The 15814-nt window shown below is 38.3% G+C and overlaps 2 protein-coding genes across 2 annotated transcripts in view; one reads left to right on the forward strand and one right to left on the reverse strand.

Annotated features, from left to right (window-relative positions):
• Gycbeta100B (guanylate cyclase soluble subunit beta-1-like) overlaps nucleotides 1-15814 on the reverse strand; it is a 207036-nt gene that overhangs the window by 2490 nt on the left and 188732 nt on the right. The window lies entirely within an intron of this gene.
• stops (SOCS domain-containing protein stops) lies at nucleotides 264-4159 on the forward strand. Its single transcript, XM_081738663.1, has one exon. It carries the CDS (start codon nucleotides 1398-1400, stop codon nucleotides 2511-2513), a length of 1116 nt encoding a protein of 371 aa, XP_081594789.1. The 5' UTR covers nucleotides 264-1397; the 3' UTR covers nucleotides 2514-4159.

The raw sequence follows: 15814 nt of genomic DNA on the forward strand, positions 1-15814 counted from the left end.
TTGCCACGAACAGATAACTCTTTCTCTAAGATAGCAAATTTCCTCCAAAGCACCATTACAAACGATGTAACGTGGGCTTCCCAATATGATCCGCAAAACCAAGTAGCAAAGTGCTGAATGGAAGGATCTTAACTCACCCAACCAAATAAATTTTAAAATCAAGACACTCTTGTTTTTTTGTTTTTTTCATATGACAACAAATAAATGGTTCACCGGGAATTGGCATCCATCAGCCAAAGACTTAGTGGGGCCATTTAGTGGAAGTTCCATAATGTCTTCTGGAATCTGGGAAGAATCAAGTAACACATAAGGTAATGACGTTCATATTTTTGGTCTGAAGAAAGGTGTTTGGATGACCACATCTCAAATACTCGTCAGACCTATCCCACTGTATCTACTTTGTTTTCTTCAACTTGGAAGCACCACTTAAGGGTTGATTCCTTGATTATTTCCACCATGGAGAAAGAAACCAGTATTTAGAGAAGTTATTCCATAATTTGTGAATCACAAAAATCTGTGTGTAGTCAAACTAATACTTTTAAATAAATAAGGTACGTTAGCTTCACTGGTTTTCCATTTTTTCACAGGCTCAGTCTCGTTTCCTAATTGCCGCACCGTAAATTTATACATATATGGGTATTGTACGAATATTATGGTATGGTCATTGTAAGAAACCTGGGTTCGATTCCCAGCGGAAAGTCATGTGATCCTGAATTCACAATAAACTATAGGTTTACGTTTCACATAATATTTGTGCTGAAGGGACCAGAGTATTAGATTGAATTTCATCAAACTTCGATCCAACTAACCAACGATTATATCAGGCAAAAGTGTTTTGGTGAAAAAATTCAGAATGTTGTAACTGAAAGCAATAGATCTGTTAACAGAAATTAAGCCCCAACAACAGAAATAAAAATATCCTCAGATTTCCTTGGTAACAAAAGTAGACTGAAAGTTGTTTAACAAGAAATTTCTTTTAGAGTGCAATAGTCTCGGAGAGTGTATGTGAAGAAACTCTTGTCTTGAATATTGATGTGAATAAATGCTATTGTTTTTTTTAAATGCTTTACAATATTCTTTGGAAAAATACTTCTTTTTTTACTCAATTGTTAATAAATCCTGTTACTAAGCTTTGGAAACCACTACAATGCTAAGCGTATTAGCGAAGCCCTATATACTGCCGGAAAAACACATTCTTATACATCTTTACCACTCGCTCAAGTAAAGAAAGACAAACTAAAAGAAGAAAATAAACAATTCTCGAGCCAAGTCAGATGGTATTTTTAATGCAACGTTCAGATATTTAAACACGTAAAATCTACTGTATTAAGAATCTAGTACTCAGTACCACCAACAGTGATACTTGCTCATCAAAGTGAAAAGTGTGTAAATGGACAATGTCTGAAACACAAAATTTTACGTCCGACAACTCCTTGGTTTACACTGGACTACAAAACTCCATACCTTTTTTCTTCAATTACATTCCAGAATTAAAAGATCCAGATTCTTTAGCTTGTCGTTCAAAAAGTCTTCAACTAACAAAGAAGCTTTCTTCTCTGATCAACAACTCCAGCGACCCAGAAGAATACTGCAAGAATGTCACTGAAATGATCATAGTGTACCATAATTCTGTAATGTGTGACAGTAAGAATCGATGCAATTTCAAAAATCCACATAACTTATTGTTTGTTGCAGCGAAGTTATGTTTTGATTTTAATCTCAGTGATAGCAAAATTGTGTCTAAATTATTAAACGCTATTTACAAATGTGAAAACACCTTCGAGAAGTTATTCATTGGTGCTATAGTGGGAATACGAGCTCCAAGATTTCTTTGTGGATGGACACCTGATTATATTAATAACTGTTTAAAGGCTATGGAATATTTCATGAACCATGCTGTTACTGCCAAGTTATTGTATAAAGATCCTAAAAATTCATCATCTTTATTGTATCGATTTGTTGACGTCCCCTTATATTCCTATAATTGTACATCTCCTTTGTTTATGGCATCATATGCATCTAGACCACATTGTGTGCAACTATTACTTCGATATGGAGCTAAAATTAATAGCTTAATACGTAGTGATCCTATTAATTGGTGTCCTATTTATATCCAAATCGTTAAATTGAATACTTACGCTCGACGGTTTTCGAACGAAACACATATCCCCTACCCAATTGAGTCCCTTCAATGCCTACAGTTGTTATTGCGGTCATTACCACGAGCACCGATTTGTATGCAGACGGAAACTAATCAGTCTGAACAACTAGACAATGAAGCTGATTCTTATGAATTTTCGATAAGCGAGAATGGCTTATACATAATCCATCCTCGTCTTCACACAGACCGTGTAATCAAACCATGTTATTGGCTATATCCAGCAACTCTAAAGCATCTTTGTCGCTGTGTTATTAGAGGCATGTTAGTTGAGAATTGGCAATTGCCGAAAGGAATATACAGCTTAGATTTGCCTGAAGTGTTGAAGAAGTATATTGACTTAGAGGAGGACTGAGAAGAACAATAAGAGTCTAGAAGTAAAAGTAGCTGGAATGATGTAATGCAGAATGTGCGAGTTTGGTGAAGTGATTCTCTTAATATTATTGAAGAAAGATTGGAGTAACGTTTTCGGTTTCGAATGAAGTGAGGTGTATGAATGTGCTCTAGTTAAAATAACAAGATAATGAACTACTTATTACGTTTTCTTTAAATTGTAATTCATTTGAATATTATAGTATTTTTTTTTTTAATTTGGCGTATGATGTCAGTGGATTTTGAACAAATATTAGCAAAAGGGAATATATGAAATATGCGGCATGTTGTTTATCCATGCTATTTGTTGAGAAGTCAGTAATGCTAAACTTCCTGGTACTGCAAATGTGCACGATCACTGGGTTATGGGTTGTTAGCGTAACGTTTGTAAACGCAATTATTTTTGGCTGTCTTGAGTGAAATCCGTTGCTTTTAAGTCAGATAGCATCTGCATGTAACTTGAAGTTATTACAAATTTAAAAATAGACGCTTTCATTAGGAAGCACATTCAAGACAATCCTATTATTATGCATTGTACTATTGATTACCAATAACTAACAACATAAGATAATCAAAATAAAATATGAAAACCTAGTAAGAGCTTCTTTGGTTTGGGAGCCTTGGATTCGATTCCAGCCGAAAGGTCATGTATTTGAATTGTACGTTAAACTAGTAATTCGATATCTTTCACAGTTTGAGTATGAGAACAGGAGTTGAATTCCAAACAAACAACACTTTAACAAATATCGATAAAAAACTGAACTTGGAAGTGTTTCAATTATGTTTTTAATTCTATTTCTGTAATGCATAATATCTGATGTAACTGAAGTGCTTCGTTTCAATCATTAATGCCCATGTTATCAATGCGGTTGCTCAGTGGTAGAGCGTTCACTTCTGGTGCTTGGGGTCCCGGGTTCGATCCCAGCCCCCGCCAAGTGAACTTTGTGGTGGACAAACACCGTGTGTGTGGGTTTTCTCGGGGTTCTCCCGTTTCCTCCCACTTTGTTCATTCCGCCATTTTATTCATTACTCGTCATCACCGTCTCCTCTAGCCTAACCGGCATAACCATAACGGACGTAAAACTCAAAAATTTCATTTCATTTCATTTCACATTATCAATGGTAGCTCTTGAGGGAAGTTACATAGGTAAAAATAAAATATTATCGTTATAAAGTATGTATTGTAGTAGTCGCAAATAGTCATGCAGCTTGACCTAGATCTACCAATTTCAACCGTCAATCCTATCTATGATATTTTGTCAGTCTCTTCTATCGCGCTTTATGGAAAACCAAGGACGGCAATCCTGAAGGCCGAGGGGGCCCGGTCCCCCCCAAAGCTCATGTGGGCTCCAACATTGCATTTATGAATATACAAGTTTTGGCATATTTTGAATGCAATTTGTCTTAAAATCCTCATATATATGTCTTCTGCATCTGTGTGCCCCCCCCCAAAAAAAAAATTTACAGAGAAATCAGCGCCCTTGTGGAAAACATTTCTTAAGGTTACAGTGTTGTCAAATTGCCGATTAGTTTCGTTTTATTAATTTCTATTCTTATTGTTGTTGTCTTTATTTTATATTTTTGTCATTGTTACCCTTTATTCTGGATAATTGTTAGTGTTTGTGTTATAGTTCTTTTAACTGCTTTCTTTTGTCTCATTTTTCTATGGTTTCTTAGTGTGGCAACATTGTTGGTCCACTTTTATTGTTTCACGTTTTCTCAAACGTGCGCTTGGAAGTTAGTTCCACGAATCGTACCAAATTTTTCCGATGCATCAGGCGAGGAGAAACATTTCTACGATTGATTTACAGCTCAGGCTTCACATGCCGTCGCAGTCATTATAATACCTCATATATTAGTAGTCCTATCTTACATAATATTTTAGTAAACATTTTTCTGAACCAGTATGAAGCTGTCTTCCACTAGCTGTAACGATAAAATTTAAATTTTTATCGCTGTACCTTACTTCAAGGAGCTCTACTCTCTATTACTTTATTTTATATACAGCTTAATTTCTGCCTTGTCTTATTTTTTATGTACTCGTTTCTAGAGAAAATATAAAATATGTGGCCCAATTTTAATCAATTCACTAAAACGTTACATGAGTTTGTAAATAACACTTATGTTTATAGTATTAAATGCACTGACATTTCTGTTCGCATCGTAGTAAAAAAGATATTTGAATTCCGCTTTTCAAAATTTAAAATATTATACTATATTATTATACAAACAACTGTAATGCTTTAATACACGTATTGCCGACTCATTGTTCTTATAATCGTAGCGATTCAACTTCCATACTATGCTTTATATAATTAGGTTAATGAAAGTCTCATAGAAGCTTTTTCCGTCCCTGCAGGCATGCAACACAGCAAAAGAAGTAAGATATGGCGAAAAGTGTTTCTATGGAATTGATTTGGTCCCCTCCCTTCACACAGCTTTCAAACCCTAAATGGTACAAATTATCAAGTACTGGTTTTAATGTTGTCCACCATAGAGTACAAATGGAAATATATATCAACAAGTGCTTTTTAATCAATTCAGAATCCCTATGACAGGTCTAATCGTCATCTTCATCTCTCTAATGGGACTGGAAGTAGTAGAAATTTGACGCTTTTTACGAGTAATATGGATTGAGTGCCGTCAGAAAATACCAATTTTGATACTGTAAAGAAACTGGAGGCGGTAGAAATCCACTACTTTCGGTTTCAATATGGATCTTCAGATATGAAAAACAGGAAGAGATTGTGGAAATCGTGTTTTACATGTTCGCAGGGGCCTAAAGACAAACTCCGTCTCAACCTTTATCTTTCTATTAGTAGAGGAGGAAATAGAAATCCACGATTTCCCGTTTCAACATTGATCGCCTTGATAATGGAAATGATAATACTAAGCAATAAGCCGTTTTGTATTTCCAAAATATATTTTTTGAGATGATTTTGGGTTTAACGTCCCGTTCAGCAGCGAGGCTATATGAGGCGTGGACCTACTGATTAACGTGGAATTCGAACCACATGAGCTCGCGCCGGGGATCGAACCCGGGTCCAAAATATATTCATAAATATTTGAAGTCTTATACGAGGGGCAGTCAAAAAGGTCCCAGAATTCTGTTGTAGTTCCTTATTACCGCAATATAAGTACATATTTACTTCATTACCATTAAAGTTCTCACCTTCGGAACACACACACACATTTCTTCCGTCGCTTCTGCAATTAGTGGAAACACCGACGAAGGGCCTCTTTTGGTAGGTCGTTCGAAGTTCAGCCGTCACGTTAGTTTCGATCCCTTCTACGTTAGCGAACCGAAAATGGACAATTTTTAATTTTGGGAAGAGCTAAAATATCCGATAATAATAAACTGTTTTTAAGGCTATCGGACTCAATGAAACAGATTTTCCCCAATTTGCACATGAACTTGATGTTTACGGCTGCTCGATCTGTGACATTGTGCCAATTCATCACCACACACTCCTCTCTTCTCATACACTACCTGTACACTGCAGGCAACCTAGGGACTGTGTAAAACGATAATCATGCTTGTTCTTCTGTATGGTTGCGAAACGTGGTCGCTTACTCTGAGGGAAGAACATAGACTGAAAGTATTTGAGAACAAGATCCTGAGACGAATGTTCGGACCCAAGAGGAACGGGAATGGGGAATGGCGAAAACTTTATAACGAGGAACTACATAATTTATACGGTTTACCTAACATTGTTAGGGTCGTCAAGTCTAGGAGGCTTACGTTGGCAGGTCATGTAGCTAGAATCGAAGAAAGTAGAAATGCTTTCAAAGTCTTGACTGGAGGAGCAATCGGAGAACGGCCATTAGTAATATGTTGCCTGAATTTTCAAGAGCTTAAAGATGCTTGTAAATTGTCACGCTATGCTACTAGTTTATATTAAAAGGGCAATTAGAAGGAAATGTCTTCCATTTTGTAATATTTATTAGAACCATCACCTAAGAAGATATTGATATAAAAACGAATGATATATAGAGGATAATAATATATAACAAAGTAATATAGTGGAAAGAAAAGAACCAAGGGGAAGTCCTTGGTTCTCTCGTGTGTGTCCTTTAATGTTTTGTGGTCCTTCCTTCACTCAAATTAAGCCATGTAATATTCGATTACACAAAGCATACTCACAAACGTCCTGTAATGGATGCCAATCCTGGTAGCCACATCTTGGAATTTTCTGCGTTCTCAGTTCCTGCGCGACGTGAATTCGATACACCTAACTCACAATTGTCAGATGTAGGTAGAATTGTCTTTTGCTTAAAACACTAGTTTTTATATTGTCACAAAACTGTTTTGGAATTTAGAAAGGCACTTTGTCTGATTTTTTGATAATGAGAAAATATGTGTTTTTACTTTCTTCCAAAATAGTCACCTTGAAAGTGCTGTTTTCATTTTCTATAGATAGATTAAATTGTTATTTTTTCTTCATAAAGGAGACGTCACTGATTGTATGCACGTCTAATAATTTTTGAAACTTTTCATTGTATAATGTTTTTGGGAATATAATAATCCCCCTTTTAATAAAGTACAATGGTCTACTGTTCATGAGAACCAGTGACATAGAATCCCTTAAAATGTTTCATTGTTTAAGACCTTTATAATCATGGGGCTGGTGCACAAAAGAAAGAGAAAAAAACAACAAAGAAAAAACACTAGAGGAAGGAGGCACTAGTAAACACACACACGAAAAAAAAAACACTAAAACTGCTGGGTCTGTGTAGATGTCGAGCGTGATCCCAATGGTGTATCCGGGAGGGCTGGAACTCGGGAAATCCTGATCGTGGTGGTGCAGCACGTCGAGAGACAGGGCTAGCTCCTGGAAGTCTGCTATCTGGAAGTCGTGATGTTTGAGCCAAAATGGACAGCATCTTGTGGTCTGGAAGTCGTGAGGTCCATCATCCAGAAAAGGAAACTGCGACTTGGTAGGCATCATCCATGGAAACGGGTGCAAGATGATGGGTAGCCAAGGTGCGTTTGTGGAAAAGAAATTACATGACAGGAGGCACTGAATTACTTGTTAAAGACCATTGCGAAAACGTTTTTTTTTAAAAAAAGACTAAAAGAAAGAAGAAAAAAGGGAGAAGAGAAAATTAGGAAGAAGAGTAATGCTATTGCAAAACGAACGTACAAGGAACAAAAGGGATAACGTAAAAATATGTATAATGGCGAACTGTAATGAAGAAGGCACTTGATCAATCTTTAGGGAGACACGGAGATTCCGGGGGGTGTAAAAAGGCGAGACCCTTATGTTATTATTATTATTATTATTATTATTATTATTATTATTATTATTATTATTATTATCATGTTCACTATTACTGTATGTGGTGTGTACGGAAGTATGGTCGTGGATAGCGAAAGATTCCGTTATAGTAGAAGAAGTATAGAAATGAAGAGTGAATTTGCCATTAAGTAGGACAGAATATATATATTAGTGAGACGTAGTTTATTCCTGGCCAAGGTACCGTAAGTTGACCTGGAAGACAATTGATTCGGGAGAAACTGCGTGAGGTTTGCCAGTTGTGAACAAAAGGAGCCTGTATACGGGTAGTGAGAAAAAAAATGGAGACGCGAGTGGCAATGGCAATTAATGTGTACCGTCCGCGAATGTGTGGTGGTGGTTTTGTGTTTTGTTATCATCATAATGAGAGGATTTGTTAAGGTGTGTGGAACGAGGAATGAAAATGGCGGAAGACAGAGTACGAGGTAAGTACCAAAAAAAAAGTGTGTATGGATGAGAGAAAGCATTTCTTCCTAGCGACCTTAGTGATATCAAGTGGGGTCGGACCAGCCGTTCCCAAAAAAGGACGCAAGAAGGAAATGAGATAGAGAGTCTTTCCTTACGCGTCTAGGAAAGAAAAATGACGTGAATAATGAATGATGCCATTTTATTGCTTATGGGGAGAAGGAAAAGCGTATAGTTTGCTATGAGCGTAACTAGGAGTCGTTGCACGGGAGAAATATTGCCTGTAATGTGTGTTGCCTACCTGTATCTGTAATTATGGCATAACGAGAGACAAAGTCGGAAGTTTTGCCAGTGTGGTACTACAGAAAGGGATCATGTTTCACTAGGAACGTTAAATTAGATAATCAAAACCTAACGTGAAATGTGATTGGTAGTTGGGTTTTGAAGTAATGCGTGGTAGGATCCTATTTAGAGGTACTGAGAAAGCGCTTGTACTTATACTCAAATTCGGGGTCTGGGTTTGTAGGTGGGATGTACAGTTTCAAACGGGTCTTAGCAATGACCGTTGGCTTCCCATCAATATCTAGAAGATACTCATCAGCCGAGACATTCGAAATCACTTTGAAGGGTCCCTTATAAAGACGGGATAATGGCTTACAAGTGTTAGGTTTTGTTGAGGTATCTAAGACCATAACTAAACTGTCAGGGAAGAACTGTGTTGGATTTTTGACCTTCTCAATGCGCTTCTTCAGATCAGTGAAAACTTGGTGTTTTCGAAATTCAACGAGGTCCCTCATTTCTTTGAGTGCAAGTAGGCGATCATTAGTATTCAAAGTTTCTTGTTGAACATGTAGCAAATTGTCTAATGGTAAAGTGGGATGAACGCCATAGAGGAGAAAATGAGGAGATAGACCAATGGAAGTTAAGGGTGATTTATTCAGAGCCGCAGTGGCATGCGCAAGGAAGCGAGGCCAAAATTTCTGGTTGTCTTGGCACAGAAATTTGAGACTCGTTTGCAAGGAGCCTAATCTTTGTTCGACTGTGCCTAGAGAACGATGTTGATAGGGTAGACCGTACTTAACTGTTATGATAAGAGACTTGAGGAAGTTTAACGATACTGTAGACCGGTGTGAACTCTGAAGATCTAAGTAGATTGTGCGTGGAGTATTATATGGAAGAATGATATGGTTCGTGATGAAATTGATGAAGTTGTCGCTGTTTGGAGTTGTTATGGGATGAGTAATGGTGAATCCAGTACAGTGGTCCGTAGCTGTATAAAAGTATTGGAAACCTTCGGGATCGCTGGGTATTAGCTTGCCTGCTAGGTCCAAAGAAAAGGTTTCAAATAGGCCTGACTGAGGAAAACGCTGAATTGTGGGGTTATTAGGCATGTAATTGCGTTTAAAGATGGCGCAGCCTTTACATGATTTAAGTTTCTGAGCTAGCCATGATTTTAGGCGCGGAAAGAAATACGTGTATCGCAACATCCAATACATCTTCGTAAAACCTATGTGAGTCATTGAGTCATGATACTCATCGAATAAAGCTGATTTAAGACTGTCGGGTACGCAGAGCAGTAATCGAGAGTTAGGTACTCGATACAGTTTTTTGTAAAGTATGCCTTTCTGAATAACGTATTGTTTGTTGAGACGTTGGAATGAAGGATCTGTCTCGTCTCGTTTGTTAAGAGTCTCGATAATTTTGGAGAAGAATTTATCTTCACCTTGTAGGCGAGATAGGTCCAAGTTGTTATCGATAGTTAGAAGTACAGAATCAGGCACAACTTCATTGTCCATGTCTATCGTGTCTTGCGTAAGAGGAGCAGGTGCCTACTGAGATAATCAGCTATGGGGTTCTGATGGCTTTTTGCATGTTTGATTGTAAAGTCAAATGTATTAATGTGGTTTAACCATCTCAAAATTTTTGGGGATGGAACAATTGTTTTCCGAACAGCAAGAAGAGAAATATTGTCAGTAACTAAGGTGAAATGGTGACCTAACAAATATTTTTCTAATTTCCGAAGAGAAAAGTACACTGCATATAATTCTTGATGGAAGATGGGAAGGGGGGAAACGGTTTTGGGATGTCTGGAAGAGACATAGCAAACAGGTTGCACAACGTTAGTAGTGAGATCTTTCTGTAATAACGCCGCCCCGACGCCTACTGATGCGGCGTCTGTCATGAGAATGTGGTATGTATTGCGGGTGGAATATAGAGCAAGTACGGGGGGTGAGGTTAGAAGTTTCTGCATTGTCTCAAACGCTTGAACGCGCTCAGGAGTCTAGATGAGCTTTTTAGGATTGTTTGACAGAGCCTGATAAAGAGGTGCAAGAATGATGGAATTTTTTTAAAAAAAAACGTCGGAAAAAATTTGCACTGGCTAATCAGCTTTTGAGGCTTTTGAGATTGGCCGGTCTGGGTGCCTGAGCTAAAGCTGAAATCTTATCAGGGTCAGGTTGTAGAGTGTGATTGTCAATAATATGGCCTAAACATTTAATTCTTTTTGATCCGAAAACTGATTTTTTAATGTTAAAGAGCAGAGAATGTTTGGCGGCTTGCTGAAAGAAGGTACGAAGCACAATCATCATCTGATCGAACGAATCTGCGTGGACATACATGTCGTCAACGAATGATGTAATATTGTTGGGGAAGATGTCCCTATTAATGGTTTGAAGAGCTTGTTGAAGTAAAATGGAGGCATTTTTGAAACCCTGAGGAACAGATGTCAACTGAAGGTGATTGAAAGGGAGAGAAAGACCCTTAATGGAGAACGCAGTGGCCGGTCTGTCCTTGGGATCTAAGTCTAATTGATAGAAACTGGAGTGTAAATCAAAGGAGTTGAACCAAACTGAGTCAGAAAGAGACTCTAGAACGTCCTGTATATCTTCCAAAGGAGAAGCTATTGTTCTGGAACGGGAATTAAGGCCCCTGAGATCAAAAACGGCCCTTAGCTCAATTTTGGAATTTGGTTTTAAAACAAATAATATGTTATTTCTATACTGAGAATCTGATTGTTCAAACACTCCTTGATTAATGAGGCGCAGGACGAGTTCTCTTGCTCGCGGTCTAAGTCTGTGTGGATTTACGAATTGGGGGGACTGAAAGGGAACGTCTGATTCTAAGTCTAACGTGGCCGAAAAGGTGGGTATTTTTGTAAAATCATTGTCGTGCCATTGAAAAAGAAAAGCATATTCAGAAAGTAGCGCCTTCATTTGAGCAGTTTGATGTTCGTCCATGTCAGGAGAAAAGTGAAATTTGTTAATGTCAATGAGATGACCGATTTCTTTAAGGCGTTGTACTTTGTGTCGTGAAGCGTCCTCGTCCGTGGGAAAATGAACCTGTCTGATGGTGTAAGCGTTAGTGTTTTGTTCCGGTGGTGAAAATATGGAACCAATAACAATGGGGGCATTGGCCTTTATAATCTGGGGACGAGACGAGACGTTTGCAAGTGGCAAAACAAGGTTATCTATGGAAACACAGCATGCGTCATATAGCAGTTACTTAGGTTTCGTAAGATAGGAGTATGTAGCCGGAAGGATGTATTTGGAAAGTGGCCGTTAACCTTGAGAGGAACTGCCTTAGCTGAACGGGGTGGTATGACAAGTCTCCTACGTGCTTGAAAAACAATGTGAGGAGTGGGATGTTTTTTGAAGAAGTGAAATGTGTTTGTATTAACGCTGTGTATTGCATTATCGGCTGGAGGCATGCGACCTAGATGACGCCTTTGTCAAAATCAAGGGTTGCTTGATGGTCGTGAAGAAATTTACTGGAAAGGATAGCAGGAAAGTTTTTGAAAGGAACCAAACGAAAAAGTACAGAGTATTGATGACCATTAAAATTCAAGTTAAGAATGGTAGCACCGGAAAGATGTACCGGAGATGATGAATGACCATTTAGAACCGTGTGAAGGTTAAAAGTACGAACCGAAGGTTCGAGCTGGTCGGCTGGAAAGAGACTGACTTCAGCACCAGAGTCGAGGCAAAAGAAAACATCCTTGGTCATGCAACGGGCTTTTACGTAAGGTAATTTGCCTTTGAAGTGCAACGGTAATTGGAGGTAATCTGAGGAAGAGGGAGGGGAAGAAGGGGATGAGGAAGAATTAAGCGCGAGGAGACTGGTGCGCTCTGGCGCTAATTTTGGGCGTTTTTTGGTTTATTGGTACGAGAGTTTGTGGAGACAGGGGAAGGGGAGGGGAGGGAGGGTAGGTGGGTAGGAGTAGGATATTGAAAAAAGGGATGATAGAATGGATATGGGGGAATGGGTATGGTTGGCTGTTGTGTAGTATAGACGTTTTGGGGTTGGGAAGAATGCTTAGTATTAAAACGCTTATTGTTCTTGCCTTTACGAGAGCCGTTATTATTATCATTTCGTGGAGTGTTACGGGTTGGGGGAAACTGAGGGACAGTTTGACAATGAGAGGAGGCGGCACATTGACAACAATGAGATGGGTGTGTGGAGCAATGAGTACACGAGTTAGAAGAAGAAGAGGTCGGATTGGTGGAATGAGAATGTTGGAGACAGGAGGACGGCGGATGGGGTCAGAGGGACCGTGGAAAGGGAAGGGATTTATGGTTAGGAGAGAGGGTGTTGTGATTGTGAGGACTAGGAGAACGAGAACGGGTAGGAGCGAAATGAACAGAGGTAGGTTGAGAATTTGAAAGGATGTTGAGATGAAGCTGTAACTGTGAAACTTGATGAGTTAGTTCTTGAATGGCGCTAGAAGTTGGGACATCTGAAGTGTGGCGTGAAAAGGAAGAGTCCGTTTCTCGCTTTTGGGCCATGAGCTGAGTGCGTTCTAAGGTTGTAACCTCATCAATAAATGTGGGATAGTCAGATATGGTGCGAGTGCCAAACCAACGTATGTTCTCGGGTGTCATACTCGACACGCATTCTAAAAGAAACTCCTGAAAATCTAATTGCGTGTATGCCTGATCTGCCAGAAATTTCTTTGCGAAAACGTAAAGAGAAAGTGGTTCATTGGGGAGTTGAACTCGAGCCCTATACCGGTGAATTCGAGATCGTGGAACCTGCTCTTCGCCAAATTGTTTTAGGAATTTTTGTTGGACGGTTGACCAGGGAAGGGTAGAGAGATTTTGGGTGGAGAACCAATGTTGAGCGGGTCCAGAAAGGGACTTTTCGAAAATCTTGTAAAAATAGAAATCTTGTAGAAATTTTGTAAAAATAAATCCGCGCTTTGTTCCTTGGACGCACTGTATATATCGGGAATGATGGAGGAAATGCCTGCCATATTGTCTGAATTTTGAACTTGAGGTGTGTTTAAGGGAATGAAAGAAGCCTGATTGCGAGTCGTGGGCATGACAAGAGAATGTGAGAAATGAAATGACCACAATGGAGTTAACAAAGCAAAAAAGTGCCTTATATGTGTGAAAAGAGGAACACAAACACTAAGAATCACACGAGAGAGATTCCTCTGGGGGAGCCATAATATGATGCCTGAATTTTCAAGAGCTTAAAGATGCTTGTAAATTGTCACGCTATGCTACTAGTTTATATTAAAAGGGCAATTAGAAGGAAATGTCTTCCATTTTGTAATATTTATTAGAACCATCACCTAAGAAGATATTGATATAAAAACGAATGATATATAGAGGATAATAATATATAACAAAGTAATATAGTGGAAAGAAAAGCACCAAGGGGAAGTCCGTGGTTCTCTCGTGTGTGTCCTTTAATGTTTTGTGGTCCTTCCTTCACTCAAATTAAGCCATGTAATATTCGATTACACAAAGCATACTCACAAACGTCCTGTAATGGATGCCAATCCTGGTAGCCACATCTTGGAATTTTCTGCGTTCTCAGTTCCTGCGCGACGTGAATTCGATACACCTAACTCACAATTGTCAGATGTAGGTAGAATTGTCTTTTGCTTAAAACACTAGTTTTTATATTGTCACAAAACTGTTTTGGAATTTAGAAAGGCACTTTGTCTGATTTTTTGATAATGAGAAAATATGTGTTTTTACTTTCTTCCAAAATAGTCACCTTGAAAGTGCTGTTTTCATTTTCTATAGATAGATTAAATTGTTATTTTTTCTTCATAAAGGAGACGTCACTGATTGTATGCACGTCTAATAATTTTTGAAACTTTTCATTGTTTAATGTTTTTGGGAATATAATATTAGGAAGACCTAGGCGCGGATGGGAGGACAATATTAAGATGGATCTCGCAGAGATAGGAATATAAAGTAGAAACTGGATCCAATTGGCTAAGGATAGAAGTCAGTGGAGAGCTTTTGTGAACGCGGCATTGAACCTCCGGGTTCCACAGGCCATAAAGTTAGTTAGTTAGTTAGGGACTGTATTGCCCAAGATTCATTGTGATTAACCACAGACACCAGAACTACAACAACATTCCGGGAACTTTCTGACTGCCCTCATAGAACGGCTACAACCGTTTGTCTGTCGACAGACATTGGAGCAAAATCAGCAAGACATATCGACAAGGGGTTATTTGGAATGAATCCAGATCCAAAGAAAAAGGTATCGTCTTCGCACCCACCTCTCTACTAAAATAGAAATGGCAGCAATTTACCACCATTTTCGGTTTCAATATTGATTTTCATGTAGCATAACTTTAAGAGATAGCAGCTAATATCTACGAGGAATCGTTCTTATGTCCTATCAATAGGTTCCATCTGCTCGGTTAACATCCTATTCCAGCGATGCCCATTTTGTCTATGGCTTATGCTGCCTCCTATTTTTCTGATATGTAACCTCAAATCGAGTAGCGGCTATCTTTCAGTTTAATCAATAATTTTCTCTTCTTTAGTGTTAATATCACCTCTTCCACCATAACCCATAATGAATAAAAAGCATTATTATATTTAAATATTTTTTCAATAAATATTTTTATCATACCCTGAATAAAATATGTAAAATGAAGCATTTAGTAAAATTCACCAGATCTGTGTGGTACTTCCGGAATAAAGAACTATTTAAAAAAATAAGAAATGAAAATTGCCAACCACTACTGACCCCCTCGGAATGCTGTAATCATTAGCAGAAGAAGCAAGTAAGAATTATTTTCCGTGAATTACTTTTATTGTTAAATGGTAAAAATCAGTTTTAGAATCAGGAATAAGTTAGATGAACTGAAGGGTCCTCTGCAATAACAAGCTAAGTCGAGTTACCTCTATTCCTGGTAAAACATACATAAAGAAGGCGTGTGAACTTATTTTCCTTTTCCATCACCTCTAGTGCATATTCAAAGCGTCTGTTGTGAGAAAAACTTAATTCATCTATATTTAGTCGAAGTTTCGCGATGCGGATAACTGGGTCCCGCACAGTGGTACAAAATGTTGAAAACGTAGCCAAAATTCAAAATCTCTTTCAAAGTGCACAAAAACTGTGGTTTTCCGTAAAGCATGTGGGCAAGCTGTGGTTTTTGACCTCACTGATCAAGAAACTGATATCCAAATTGAAAGCTTCAAAATGACGGATCCAATATGGCGGATCAAATTTTTAGAAAAAGTAGAATAAGATAGCAAAAATTGTATACTAGGGCTTTTCACATACCTGAATGCAAATTTGATATCAAAGTGGAAAAACTAAATATGGTGAA

Source organism: Thermobia domestica, chromosome 14, assembly GCF_964235325.1.
Source record: "Thermobia domestica chromosome 14, izTheDome1.hap1.1, whole genome shotgun sequence".
Lineage (NCBI taxonomy): Eukaryota > Metazoa > Arthropoda > Insecta > Zygentoma > Lepismatidae > Thermobia > Thermobia domestica.